The sequence below is a fragment of the Colobus angolensis genome, unplaced genomic scaffold (assembly GCF_000951035.1).
Source record: "Colobus angolensis palliatus isolate OR3802 unplaced genomic scaffold, Cang.pa_1.0 Scaffold61, whole genome shotgun sequence".
NCBI classification, from domain to species: domain Eukaryota; kingdom Metazoa; phylum Chordata; class Mammalia; order Primates; family Cercopithecidae; genus Colobus; species Colobus angolensis.
The window spans coordinates 3614038-3626723 of record NW_012119710.1 but is presented as its reverse complement, the minus strand read 5'-3'; the positions used below and the strand labels follow the sequence as shown (position 1 = coordinate 3626723).

Below are 12686 nucleotides of genomic sequence, written 5' to 3'. Positions count from 1 at the left end.
GCCTCCTGGGTTCAAGCATTTCTCGTGCCTCAGCCTCCCGAGTAGCTGGGATTACAGGTGTGCACCACCATGCCCGACTAATTTTTGTATTTTCAGTAGAGATGGGGTTTCTCCATGTTGGCCAGGCTGATATCGAACTCCTGACCTCAAGTGATCTGCCTGCCTTGATCTCCCAAAGTGCTGGGATTATAGGCATGAGCCACCGTGCCTGGCCTCATGTAGTATTTTATTTTATTTTATTTTTGATTAATTAATTTGTTAATTTTTTTTTTTTTTTTGGAGATGGGGTTTCACTCTGTCACCCAGGCTAGAGTGCAGTGGTGTCATCTTGGCTCACTGCAACCTCCACTTCCCGGGTTCAAGCAATTCTCCAGCCTCAGCCTCCTGAGTAGCTGGGATTACAGGTGCCTACCACCATGCCGGGCTAATTTTTGTATTTTTAGTAGAGATGGGGTTTCACCATTTTGGCCAGCCTGGCCTCGAACTCCTGACCTCAGGTAATCTGCCCGCCTCAGTCTCCCAAAGTGCTGAGATTACAGGTGTGAAGAACTGCACCCGGCCTAATTTTTGTCTTTTTAGTAGAGTAAATTTTGTATTTTTATTTTATGTTTTTTTTATTTTTTTTATTTTTTATTATACTTTAAGTTCTAGGGTACATGTGCATAACGTGCAGGTTTGTTACATATGTATACTTGTGCCATGTTGGTGTGCAATTTTGTATTTTTAGTACAGTAGGTTTTGCCATGTTGGCCAGGCTGGTCTTGAACTCCTGACCTCAGGTGATCCACCCACCTCGGCCTTCCAAAATGCTGGGATTGCCCCTGGCATTGTTTAATATTTTAAACAAAATTTTTCATAAAGGTAACAGATTTACCTTTTTCAAAAACTAAAATTTCAGCACCTAGTGCAGTGGTTTGCATCAGCCTGGGGAACATAGCGAGACCCCATCTTTAAAATAATTTTAAGGCCGGCACGGTGGCTCAAGCCTGTAATCCCAGCACTTTGGGAGGCCAAGACGGGTGGATCACGAGGTCAGGAGATCGAGACCATCCTGGCTTACACGGTGAAACCCCATCTCTACTAAAAAATACAAAAAACTAGCCAGGCGAGGTGGCGGGCGCCTGTAGTCCCAGCTACTCGGGAAGCTGAGGGAGGAGAATGGCGTAAACCGGGAGGTGGAGCTTGCAGTGAGCTGAGATCCGGCCACTGCACTCCCGCCTGGGCGACAGAGCGAGACTCCGTCTCAAAAAAAAAGAAAAAAAAAAAATTTTAAAAGTTAGCTACTCTGGAGGCTGAGGCAGGAGGATTGCTTGAGCCCAGCACTTTGAGGCTGCAGTGAGCCATGATTGCACCATCGCACTCCAGTCTGGGTGATAAAGTGATACCTTGTTTCTAAAAAGAAAAAACAAAAAAAACCCACAAACTAACATTCCATTTCAAAAACACTGACAGGTATTACATCCATTTTTGTTTCCATTTATCTAGTCCCTCCGGTCCCCAGTGCATTACCATTAGTTTTTCTTCTTATTCAAAAGTAGCTTTACTCAATATATTGTTTTGTACCTTGCTTTTTTTCCTCTCTCGACAATATATTTTGTACATCTATTCTTATCAGTAGCCAGAGAATCTTCCTTGTCATAGATTAGTCATCCAGTACCCTTTAGATGGACAGCTGGGTTGTCCTCAGTTTTTGCTGTTGTAAACAATAAGACAGAATTAGTAGCTCCTCTGCACCAATTTTAAGGGAAATTTATTATTTGTACAAGAAAGCCAGATAATACATGTAGAAATAATGATAGAATTAGAAAATCAATATTTTCAGCATCTTCCCCCGTTAAAAAAGTACAAGAGAGAATCATTAATGAATGTTAAACCATTAAGTAAAAAGTTAAGAAGGAATAGTATATTTACATGATGCCAAATAATAGCCACAGATTACTAACTGTAAAGGGGGCGATACTCCTTTACAAAGAGAGGTCTGGCTGTTAACAACCTCAACCAAGTAATCGTATTTCAACAAATGATCCCTAATGATTGTACAGTCTGAAAATATGTGCCACCCAATGTACTCCACCTTGAGGTATATAGGCACATCAACTGTGATGCACTGTCACCAAAAACATGTAAACTAATGAAGATTTTAGACCTAACCTATTGTTTACAGGAAATAAAGGTATAGAGAGGCAAGCTAAATGCTACTATGAGGAAGCAATCAGTTGAGTCTAGGATGTAAGGCATTCTAACAAGTCAACTGTCCTAATCTTTTAGAAAAGCTAGTGTCAGCTGGGTACAGTAGCTCAGGCCTGTAATCCCAGCACTTTGTGAGGCTGAGGTGGGTGGATCACCTGAGGTCAGGAGTTCGAGACCAGCCTGGCCAACATGGCAAAACCTGGTCTCTACTAAAAATACAAAAATTAGCTGGGCGTGGTGGCAGGTGCCTGTAATCTCAGCTACTTGGGAGGCTGAGGCAGGAGAATTGCTTGAACCCAGGAGGCAGAGGTTGCAGTGAGCCGAGATTGCACTGTTGCACTCCAACTTGGGCCACAAAGTGAGACTGTGTCCCCCGCCTCCCCCAAAAAAGCTAGTGTCACAAATGAAAACATAAAACGTGGAGGCCATTCTAGGATAAAGGAGACTAAAGAGACATAAACGTCCAAAGTCATTGCTTGAGTTTTGATTAGATTCTGGATTTTTTTTAAGTCAACCATAAATGACATTTTTTTTGGCAATTGGGAAAATTCGAACAAGAACTGAAGTATTCGATGATAATTGGTATAGCAATGTTATTGCGGTTATGAGGCAGAATGTCCTTCTTCCCAGGAGGTGCATAGTGAAGTAAATATGCGGGGTTAAAGTGTCTTGATACCTACTGAAATAATTCCAAAATTATACAACAAAACAAAACAAAAAAACAACTTTGATATAGCCATATCTCTATCCATGGAGCTAGATGAGGCAAATTTGGCAAAATATTAACAATTATTGAGTCTAGGTGGAGAATAGTGTATGTTTATTGTACTATTTTTTCAACTTTCCTATTTTTTGAAAACATTCATAGTGGAGTTGGAAGAAACATTTATGCCACAATGGATAACATTGTACATATGTAGATATTCTTTTGAAATACCATTTTATCAGGCTACATAGTCCAGTATACAGACCACAATTTGTTCTTCAATCATTGCACTTGTGTGTACTGTTCTGCTAGTTGCCATTTTAGTAGAATTTTAATTTGTGATGAAGTTTTCTCTTTGTAAGTCTTGTGATAGATGAGAAAAAGAACCTGATTTTTTTTTCCTTCCCTTTCCTTCTCTGTCCTCTACCCTAGATCTTTAGTGGAGAGGAGAAAATGAGTGAGAGGCCGGGCGCGGTGGCTCAAGCCTGTAATCCCAGCACTTTGGGAGGCCGAGATGGGCGGATCACGAGGTCAGGAGATCGAGACCATCCTGGCTAACACAGTGAAACCCCGCCTCTACTAAAAAATACAAAAAAACTAGCCGGGCGAGGTGGTGGGCGCCTGTAGTCCCAGCTACTCCGGAGGCTGAGGCAGGAGAATAGCGTGAACCCGGGAGGCGGAGCTTGCAGTGAGCTGAGATCCGGCCACTGCACTCCAGCCTGGGCGACAGAGCGAGACTCCGTCTCAAAAAAAAAAAAAAAAAAAGAAAATGAGGGAGAAAGATACTCCCAAATAATATTTTTTTTTTTGAGACGGAGTCTCGCTCTGTCATCCAGGCACTGGAGTACAGTGGCACTATTTCAGGTCTCTACAACCTCTGCCTCCTGGGTTCAAGCAATTCTCCTGCCTCAGTCTGATGAGTAGCTGGGTTTACAGGTGCTTGCCACCACACCCGGCTAATTTTTGTATTTTAGTAGAGATGGGGTTTCACCATGTTGGACAGGCTGTCTCAAACTCCTGACCTCAAGCAATCCACCCTCCTTGGCCTCCCAAAGTTCAGGGATTACAGGCGTGAGCCACTGTGCCTGGCCTGATCCTTTCTTTAGATACAAGGTTGAGCTATGGAGAATATAAGAATATGATATATTTTTGGAAGAAAAATTCTGGGAGAAGGGTCTTTTTTGAGAAAGTGTCATTAAATAGGAAAAGAATAATTTGCTTTTTGAGCTAGAATTATATTTGCAATGGAAAGCTTCTTGTTGCAGAATAGTCGTTCTTTGACATTATTCTTTATTCCTTAGATTTCCATGAAGACAATTTACAAGGACCTGTATGGCCTCATTTTAGCTGCTTCAGTGTGTTGGAGCTGTTACTTGCTCCTTCATTTCCTGGGCCTGGTGTGACAGTGGCTACTGAGCGCCATGAAGGTTGTCCCAGAAAAGAATGCTGTCCGGATACTCTGGGGGCGAGAACGGGGTGCTCGGGCCATGGGAGCTCAGCGGCTTCTGCAGGAGCTGGTGGAAGATAAAACCCGGTGGATGAAATGGGAGGGCAAGGTAAGGAAAATGGCTATATTTCACATAGGATTTGTGCTGGTGATGGTAGAATGAGATCTTAGAATGGGTTAACAGTAGAGTTGGGATATATTTATCTTGTGTGGGAGAGTTGACATATCTGACTTAGGGAGTTGTTTGTAAATTTGAAAGAATTAATGTGCTAGAAGTATCTTTTTGCTTTAGAGCTAGACAGTTTTCCTGAAGGTAATTTAGGTTTATCTCTCTCAATTTGTAGCTTGATCATTGTCTCCAGTTTTTAAGCCTACACTGTGAATACTAATCTAGAATGGTTAATGTGCTTTTGAGATAGGGTGAACCATAGTCTATAAAATACATAGTCTATGTATTTTAACTTTTTTTTTTTTTGTCTCCCAGAGAGTAGAACTGCCGGATAGTCCACGCTCTACCTTCTTATTGGCCTTCAGCCCAGACAGGTACTTAGTAATTATCTGTAACTTAACCTTAAGATTTGTGATAACAGTGCTTTCTGTATATTTGGCCTGGCTTGATCTTCCAAGTCAGTCCCTAAAGGCTCTCTGAAGTACTTTGTGAACAGTGCTTTGGCCACATGTCAGAAAGGGAAAGAAAGTAGATGATCAGTGCTAACCTGAAAAATCATGAGAACAAGCAAAGGAAACTGAGAGGATCAAAACTTGGAAAGTTTCTCAATAACAATCATTTGCCTATGTGATATAGCTCACCAGTGGCATGATGGTTATTCCAGTGGGAAAAAATATTTTCTGAATGTGGCATGTGTCATTTGGGGACAGCGTGGACAAGCCAAAAGCCTTTAAAGATCAGAATATTTCTGTTTGTAGATATACTGCCTAACGTACAAAGCTTAGGTTCTTTCGTGTTGGGATCGGCAGGTAGCATCACTATTCTGTGTTGTCCAAAGTTGATAAGGTTGTTACTCTTCCACATGCTTCTGAATTAGTTCTACTCTTTGATTTTCTAGGACTCTCTTAGCCTCCACCCATGTGAATCATAATATCTATATTACGGAGGTGAAGACTGGCAAGTGTGTTCATTCCTTGATTGGACACCGCCGTACTCCATGGTGTGTCACTTTTCATCCCACCATCTCAGGCCTTATTGCTTCTGGCTGCCTAGATGGGGAGGTTAGGATTTGGGATTTACACGTGAGTATTTCCTTAAGATACCCTTTTCTTTTGGTATTCTGTTGTTTTTTTTTTTTTTGTGGAGTCTCACTCTGTCGCCCAGGCTGGAGTGCAGTGGCACGATCTCGGCTCACTACAACCTCCACCTCCCAGGTTCAAGTGATACTTCTGCTTCAGCCTCCCAAGTAGCTGGGATTACAGGCATGTGCCATCATGCCTGGCTAATTTTTGTATTTTTGGTAGAGACGGGGTTTCACTATGTCGGCCAGGCTGGTCTCAAACTCCTGACCTCAAGTGATCTGCCTGCCTCAGCCTCCCAAAGTGCTGGGATTACAAGCGTGAGCCACCATGCCCAGCCTCTTTTGGTATTCTAAATGCAGAGACTTGTTTACCATTGAGTTTTTAATTCTGGAAGAGCCTAGCCGGGTTCTTAGGACTACATCTGAATATATTGTGGTAGACATTGCCCACTTAATTAATAGGAAGTCTAATTCCCTGTCTTCCATTCCTTTTTGTTTTTATTTTTTGCAATAGCTTAAGCATGCCCTGAGATTGTCTTCCATTCTAAGATGAACATCTGCTTTTGCTTCCTTTGGCCCATTGTGACATAGTACAGGAGAATCTAAGATATGTTCAGGATGGATTTCTGTTGTGTAAGGGCAAAGATTGTCCTGTACTCTGATCATGATCATCAAAGCAAGATCCTCTTTGTCCTAGTAACTGGCTAGCAGGTTGTCTTGCACCATGTTGTGCACCAAGCTTGAGTTTTTCTCAGGCTTTAGATATAGGAACTGTGGGCTGGGCGCAGTGGCTCACGCCTGTAATCCTAGCACTTTGGGAGACCAAGGCAGGAGGATTGCTTGAGTTCAGGAGTTCGAGACCAGCCTGGGCAGGATATTATACCAAAAATATTATACACAAAATTATACAAAATTAGCCAAGCATGGTGCCATGTGCCTGTGGTCCCAGCTACTTGGGAGGCTGAGGTGCGAGGAGTGCTTGAACCTAGGAGGCAGAGGTTGCAGTGCGCTGAGATTGTGCCACTGTACTCCAGTCTGGGTAATAGAATGAAACCCCCTGTCCAAAAAAAAAAAAAAAAGAAATAGGAACTGTGTATATATGCTTATTGCTTGTAGATTGTGAATAATTTGAAGAACTGAGCTGATTTTATAGTATTTGTCTGATAAATTAGTGGCACTGCCAGATCACTGATCTTCTACATCTTTTTACAAGGATATATTTAAAGTAGTCCCTAGACGTAGTCATTTTACCTTAAATGGACCTTTCTTGAAATTGACTTCCCAGTGTGCTGGTAGCTTGTAACCTGAGAATATCTGGAATTGGTTTGTTCACAGGGTGGCAGTGAAAGCTGGTTCACAGATAGCAACAATGCCATTGCCTCCCTGGCTTTCCACCCTACGGCTCAGCTCCTGCTGATTGCCACTGCCAATGAGATCCACTTCTGGGACTGGAGTCGACGGGAACCCTTTGCTGTGGTGAAGACAGCTAGTGAGATGGAACGGGTCCGGTGAGTGCACTGCCCCATCAGCATTGTCTGGCACAGGACTGACATGATAGAGAACATTCTGCCAGCTGTCACTTTGGAAGACAGGTTGTTATCCCTGCTCAGGGCAAGTTGTCATCCTCACAGCTTCTCCTATTTTTTTTTTGAGGCAGGGTCTCACTCTGTCACCCAGGGTGGAGTGCAGTGGTGCAATCTCGTCTCACTGCGACCTCTACCTCCTGGCTTCAAGCTATTCTTGTGCCTCAGCCTGCTAAGTAGCTGGGATTGCAGGCGCCCACCACCACACCCGGCTCGTTATTTTGTATTTTTAGTAGACACAGGGTTTCACCATTGTCCAGGATGGTCTTGAACTCCTGGCCTCAAGTGATCTGCCCACCTTAGCCTCCCAAAGTGCTGTGATTACAGGCGTGAGCCACCGTGCCCACCCCTGCCCTTTTTTTTTTTTTTTAATTAAAGAGACAGGGTCTTGCTCTGTTACCCAGGCTGGAGTACAGTTGTGTAGTCATGACCTCATGGGCCCAGGTTACTGCGCCTTGACCTCATGGGCCCAAGCAATCCTCCCACTTCAGTCTTGTGAGTATCTGGGACTACAGGTTTGTGCAGCCACTCTCAGCTAATTTTTAAATTTTTTTGTAGAGACGGGGGTCTCACTGTGTTGCTCAGGCTAGTCTCGAACTCCTGGCCTTCAGTGATCCTCCTGCTTTGGCCTCCCAGAGTGTTGTGATTATAGGTGTGAGCCACTGCAGCTGGCTGCCTCCTACTTTCTAAACAGTTGACTAATCAGCTGGGAGACATTCATTTTGTTCATTTCAGCTTTCCCTTATTGGCCTCCTCTTCTGATCTTTGGAGACCAGGATCATTAGACTCTCTTTTAGTTTCAAAGCTAACTGTGTTTTGGATAGTCTTTCTTTGGGAAAACCTGAAACAAGTTTGGGTGGTATTTTAGATACCTCGTTGGGTTGTCTGTGTATATCAAACTGGAAGATGGAGATGTAAGCATGTAATTGACATTTATTTAGTCCTCAAGATCAAAACATATTGCCTGTATTAAAGATGATGCATTGTGTTTCTTTGGTCCTCTTGGATTTGCAGTCAAATACAGGCCAATTTTCTGGTTTCAGCTATGTCATTTAATGCTGGGTCTGTTCGCTGCCACCAAGATTCATGCTTCTTGCTAGTGTAGCTGCCATATGAGGGAAGAACTGATTCTGTGGCAGAGTATGAGAGCATTTTATGCTTTATGGTTAGGATGAGCTCTTGTATTTGAGCAAAGTTGTGCTTAATGTAGCTGTTTCCTGGGATGGAAACCCTAGGTGTTTTTCATGTGAAATCGTTATTTTTGTGATACATATTCCTTTACTCTGGCAAGAAGTATTGAGTGTTGTTATTTTAATCTCTTTGAAAGTTTTAAAAGTCTTGAATGAAGTGCATACCTGAGTGATACCAGTTATCAGTAATGATTGCTATAAATTTGAACACAAGTTTTCTCTTCTCAGTTAACATAATCTCTCTATGCGTGTCTTTGTCTCTTCTGTGATTTCAGTCTGGTGAGATTTGATCCACTTGGACACTACTTACTCACAGCAATTGTTAACCCCTCTAATCAACAGGTAAGTTAGTCCAGCAGTTCCAATTCCAGCTAAACTGTGAGTTCTTTTCCTAACTAGTATTCCAATTCTGATTATATTGGATTTTAATTCTCAATGCCCAAGTCTTTCTTTCCAGTCAAGATTTAAAGCTAGCTTCAGATTGTATATTCAGGATTATAGTCATAATCTTGATTCTGAAACTCTCCAGTGATCGCCTCATTAGAAGTAACCCTTATCATCACTAGACAGTGTTGGATAGCTTGTCACTCATGTGCCTCTGGCTGGTTGACATTTTGCTTCCCCTCACTGCTTCCATGTCATGGAGAGATGTCTTTTGTAAGACAATTGGTTTGTCAGCTGCACTCATTCAGATATGCTGCTGATTGGGAGTGGAAAATTTAATACCATGTGATTATTCTGAATCTGAGGCCAGTTGTCAGTGCTTCAGGGGTAGAGAGTTGTTTCCCACCTGTGAACATTGTTTTCCTTGGATGATTGTCAGTGGTTAGTTTTTCTTGATTTACTTGGAGGTACTACCTAACTGCCTTGCTCTACCCCCTGCCCCATGCTGGTCCACGTTGCAGGGTGATGACGAACCAGAGATCCCCATCGATGGAACAGAATTATCCCACTACCGTCAGCGTGCCCTCCTGCAATCACAGCCAGTTCGCCGGACACCTCTCCTCCACAATTTCCTGCACATGCTGTCCTCCCGCTCTTCTGGCATCCAGGTGGGAGAGCAAAGCACAGTGCAAGATTCTGCTACCCCCTCACCCCCACCGCCTCCCCCTCAGCCCTCCACGGAGCGCCCCAGGACTTCCGCTTACATCAGGCTCCGACAGCGGGTCAGTTACCCCACAGCTGAGTGCTGCCAGCACCTTGGGATCCTGTGCCTTTGCAGCCGCTGCTCTGGCACTCGAGTTCCTTCCCTCTTGCCACACCAGGACAGTGTCCCCCCTGCTTCTGCCAGAGCTACTACCCCTTCCTTTTCTTTTGTACAGACCGAGCCCTTCCATCCCCCGGAGCAGGCCTCATCAACGCAGCAGGACCAGGGCCTCCTGAACCGGCCGTCTGCCTTCAGTACAGTCCAGAGCAGCACTGCCGGCAACACGCTCCGCAACCTCAGTCTGGGTCCTACCCGCCGCTCTTTGGGAGGGCCTCTGTCTAGCCACCCTTCTAGGTATCACCGAGAAATAGCTCCTGGGTTGACAGGATCTGAGTGGACCCGGACAGTACTCAGTCTGAACTCCCGCTCTGAGGCGGAATCCATGCCCCCACCCAGGACCAGTGCCTCTTCAGTGAGTTTGCTGTCTGTGCTGAGACAGCAGGAAGGTGGCTCTCAGGCATCTGTGTACACTTCAGCCACAGAAGGGAGGGGTTTTCCAGCATCAGGGTTGGCAACTGAGTCAGATGGAGGGAATGGCTCCAGCCAAAATAACTCGGGCAACATTCGCCATGAGCTTCAGTGTGACCTGAGACGCTTCTTTTTGGAGTATGACCGGCTTCAGGAGCTGGATCAGAGCCTGAGTGGGGAAGCTCCCCAGACCCAACAGGCCCAGGAAATGCTCAACAATAACCTTGAATCTGAGAGGCCAGGCCCTTCCCACCAGCCCACCCCACACAGCAGTGAGAACAACTCCAACCTGTCCCGTGGCCACCTGAATCGCTGTCGTGCTTGCCACAATCTCCTGACCTTCAACAATGATACGCTGCGCTGGGAAAGAACCACACCTAACTACTCCTCTGGCGAGGCTAGCCCCTCCTGGCAGGTCCCCAGCTCCTTTGAGGGTGTGCCATCGAGTGGCAGCCAGTTACCACCTCTTGAGCGGACTGAGGGCCAAACGCCCAGCTCCAGCAGGCTGGAGTTGAGCAGCTCTGCTAGTCCGCAGGAGGAGAGGACTGTGGGGGTGGCCTTTAACCAGGAGACAGGCCACTGGGAAAGAATTTACACCCAGTCCAGCAGATCTGGAACTGTGTCACAGGAGGCCTTACATCAGGATATGCCTGAGGAAAGCTCTGAGGAGGATTCACTCAGGAGGTAAGCAGTTGCTTTCCTGTCTTCTCCTGCATCCCTTGCTTTTCTCCTTGTATCATTTCCTTCAGTCTTATAGATGTTGTGGCTGTATTTGGAGTGTCTGGGACCCACGCATCTGCTTCTGATCTCCCCATTGCATTTTCTTGGAAAATCTTGCTCTGGTGGCAGAGATAGGATAGGGCCTAGCAGTATGAGTCAGTTGGCTGTGCTAGCTCTATTTCTGGCTAAGCTCAAGGTTCTGGCTTTAGCCTTGAAAGGAGAGTGTAGATTAGGTTAGAGAAGCATGAGGAGATGGAATCATTGACTTTCTCTGCCCTGCTTTTTGACCTTCTTGAGACGTTGTATGTGCAGGACTACTTATTGTGAGACAAAACAATGTCCCAGCGTGCCTAGGAATAAGTAAAAGAGAACCCTGCATGGTACAGATTAGTCTATTGATTCTTTGCTGATTGTGTTGCTTTGGACAACCGAGTTCACTTCCTAATCCTTATCTTTTGGAACACTGCAGTTTGACAAAGGGAAAAGAAAAAAATATGTATATCTATATATATATGTATGTCAAGGAAAGTTCCAATTTTTTCAGAGATACTTGTTTTTGGACAGCCTATTAGTTGCTCAGTTGAGATTCTCTGAATGGACCTTCCAGATGGACATTCACTTTGGGGTGAAGAAGAAGAATAATTCATGGAAGGAAGGACTCTCCATACTCGGATTGGCATCCTAGCCAACTCTTTCATGGCAGAAACAGAGTGGGTGTAGTTGATCGCCCACCACATGTTCCGTGAATGGCTATGTGCGCATCTATCTTGATTTATTAGGGACTTCTTTCTGTGATTTTGTAAAGGTCAAAGCTAGCATAATCACCAACTCCCAGAATATGCCTGTTGGATCCAAACAGCATATTGCGCTGCATTACATCCTCTGTCGAAGCAACTGAAATTTCTCTGACATAAGCTTCTAACAAGGGTGGGAATATGAATTATGCACATAATGTACTTGTTATTTTGGGAGGATGCTTTAGACAGTCACTCAGTCAATAAGTATTAGTTGAATGGTTACAAATTTTCTAGTACTGTGCTAGGCACTGTGGGAAATACAAAAGAAGTATAATACATGGTCTTTACCAACCTGAGTCTACAGTGTTATTGTGGAGGCAAGACAACAAAATTTTTCAGAAGTGTAGATGAGCAAATGCTTCATTGTGTGGTACTGAGATTGGATGTAGTCTCAGAGAAAGGGAAGTATCATCCAAGAAGGCTTTGCAAAATCAAGTCTTGAAAGATGGGTAGGATTTGGAGAGGGAAAGACCTTTTTATTTTAGGGAACCAGCACATGCCAGGGAGGAAAGGGTATAGTGCATGTAGGTTCTTAGGCATTTACTAAGGGCGTTTACTAAGGGCTTGGGATGGGAAACAGAGGGAGACTTGACTGGATGTGAAAGATAAACAAAATAGAGAGGTTTGCTAACTCTGCTCATATGCTTGAAACCAGTTCTGGATTAACAGCTCCTCAATTCCTGGTTTTGGAATATTGTGCCTTGCATACTGGTCTTCATCAGGGGCCCGAGCCTCTCTTCTTCCTCTTTGCCAGGAGACGTGAGAAGGCAGTCAACACAGTGCATGACATGTAGTAGGCACTTAAAAAGTTTATTAAAGATCTCTGTAAAAGGTGTAAAAGGACTGTCTTCAGTTACTGCTCTAAGAAACCAAGCAGTTGCTGTTTCTGTAATACCAGTGGACTCTGGTTAGCTTTTGTCCATTCTGCTTTAGTAGTACCTCTTCATGTGCTATTCTGAGAAATACCTGAGTGGTTTAAAATAAACTTTATTGTTTGATCATAATTAGAGATACCAGTTACTGCCCGGTGCGGTGGCTCATGCCTGTAATCCCAGAACTTTGGGAGGCTGAGTCGGGCGGACCACTTGAGGTCAGGAGTTCGAGACCAACCTGGCCAACATGGTAAAA

General features: G+C 44.4%; 1 protein-coding gene across 1 annotated transcript in view; it reads left to right on the top strand.

The window, feature by feature from the left end:
• Positions 1-12686, top strand: part of AMBRA1 (autophagy/beclin-1 regulator 1) — a 203115-nt gene that overhangs the window by 40433 nt on the left and 149996 nt on the right. Inside the window, exons 2-8 of the mRNA XM_011963313.1 lie at positions 4198-4452; positions 4828-4886; positions 5411-5594; positions 6929-7101; positions 8642-8708; positions 9272-9532; positions 9689-10725. Coding sequence (XP_011818703.1) covers positions 4318-4452; positions 4828-4886; positions 5411-5594; positions 6929-7101; positions 8642-8708; positions 9272-9532; positions 9689-10725 — 1916 coding nt within the window. The 5' untranslated portion in view covers positions 4198-4317. The remainder of the gene's footprint in view (positions 1-4197; positions 4453-4827; positions 4887-5410; positions 5595-6928; positions 7102-8641; positions 8709-9271; positions 9533-9688; positions 10726-12686) is intronic.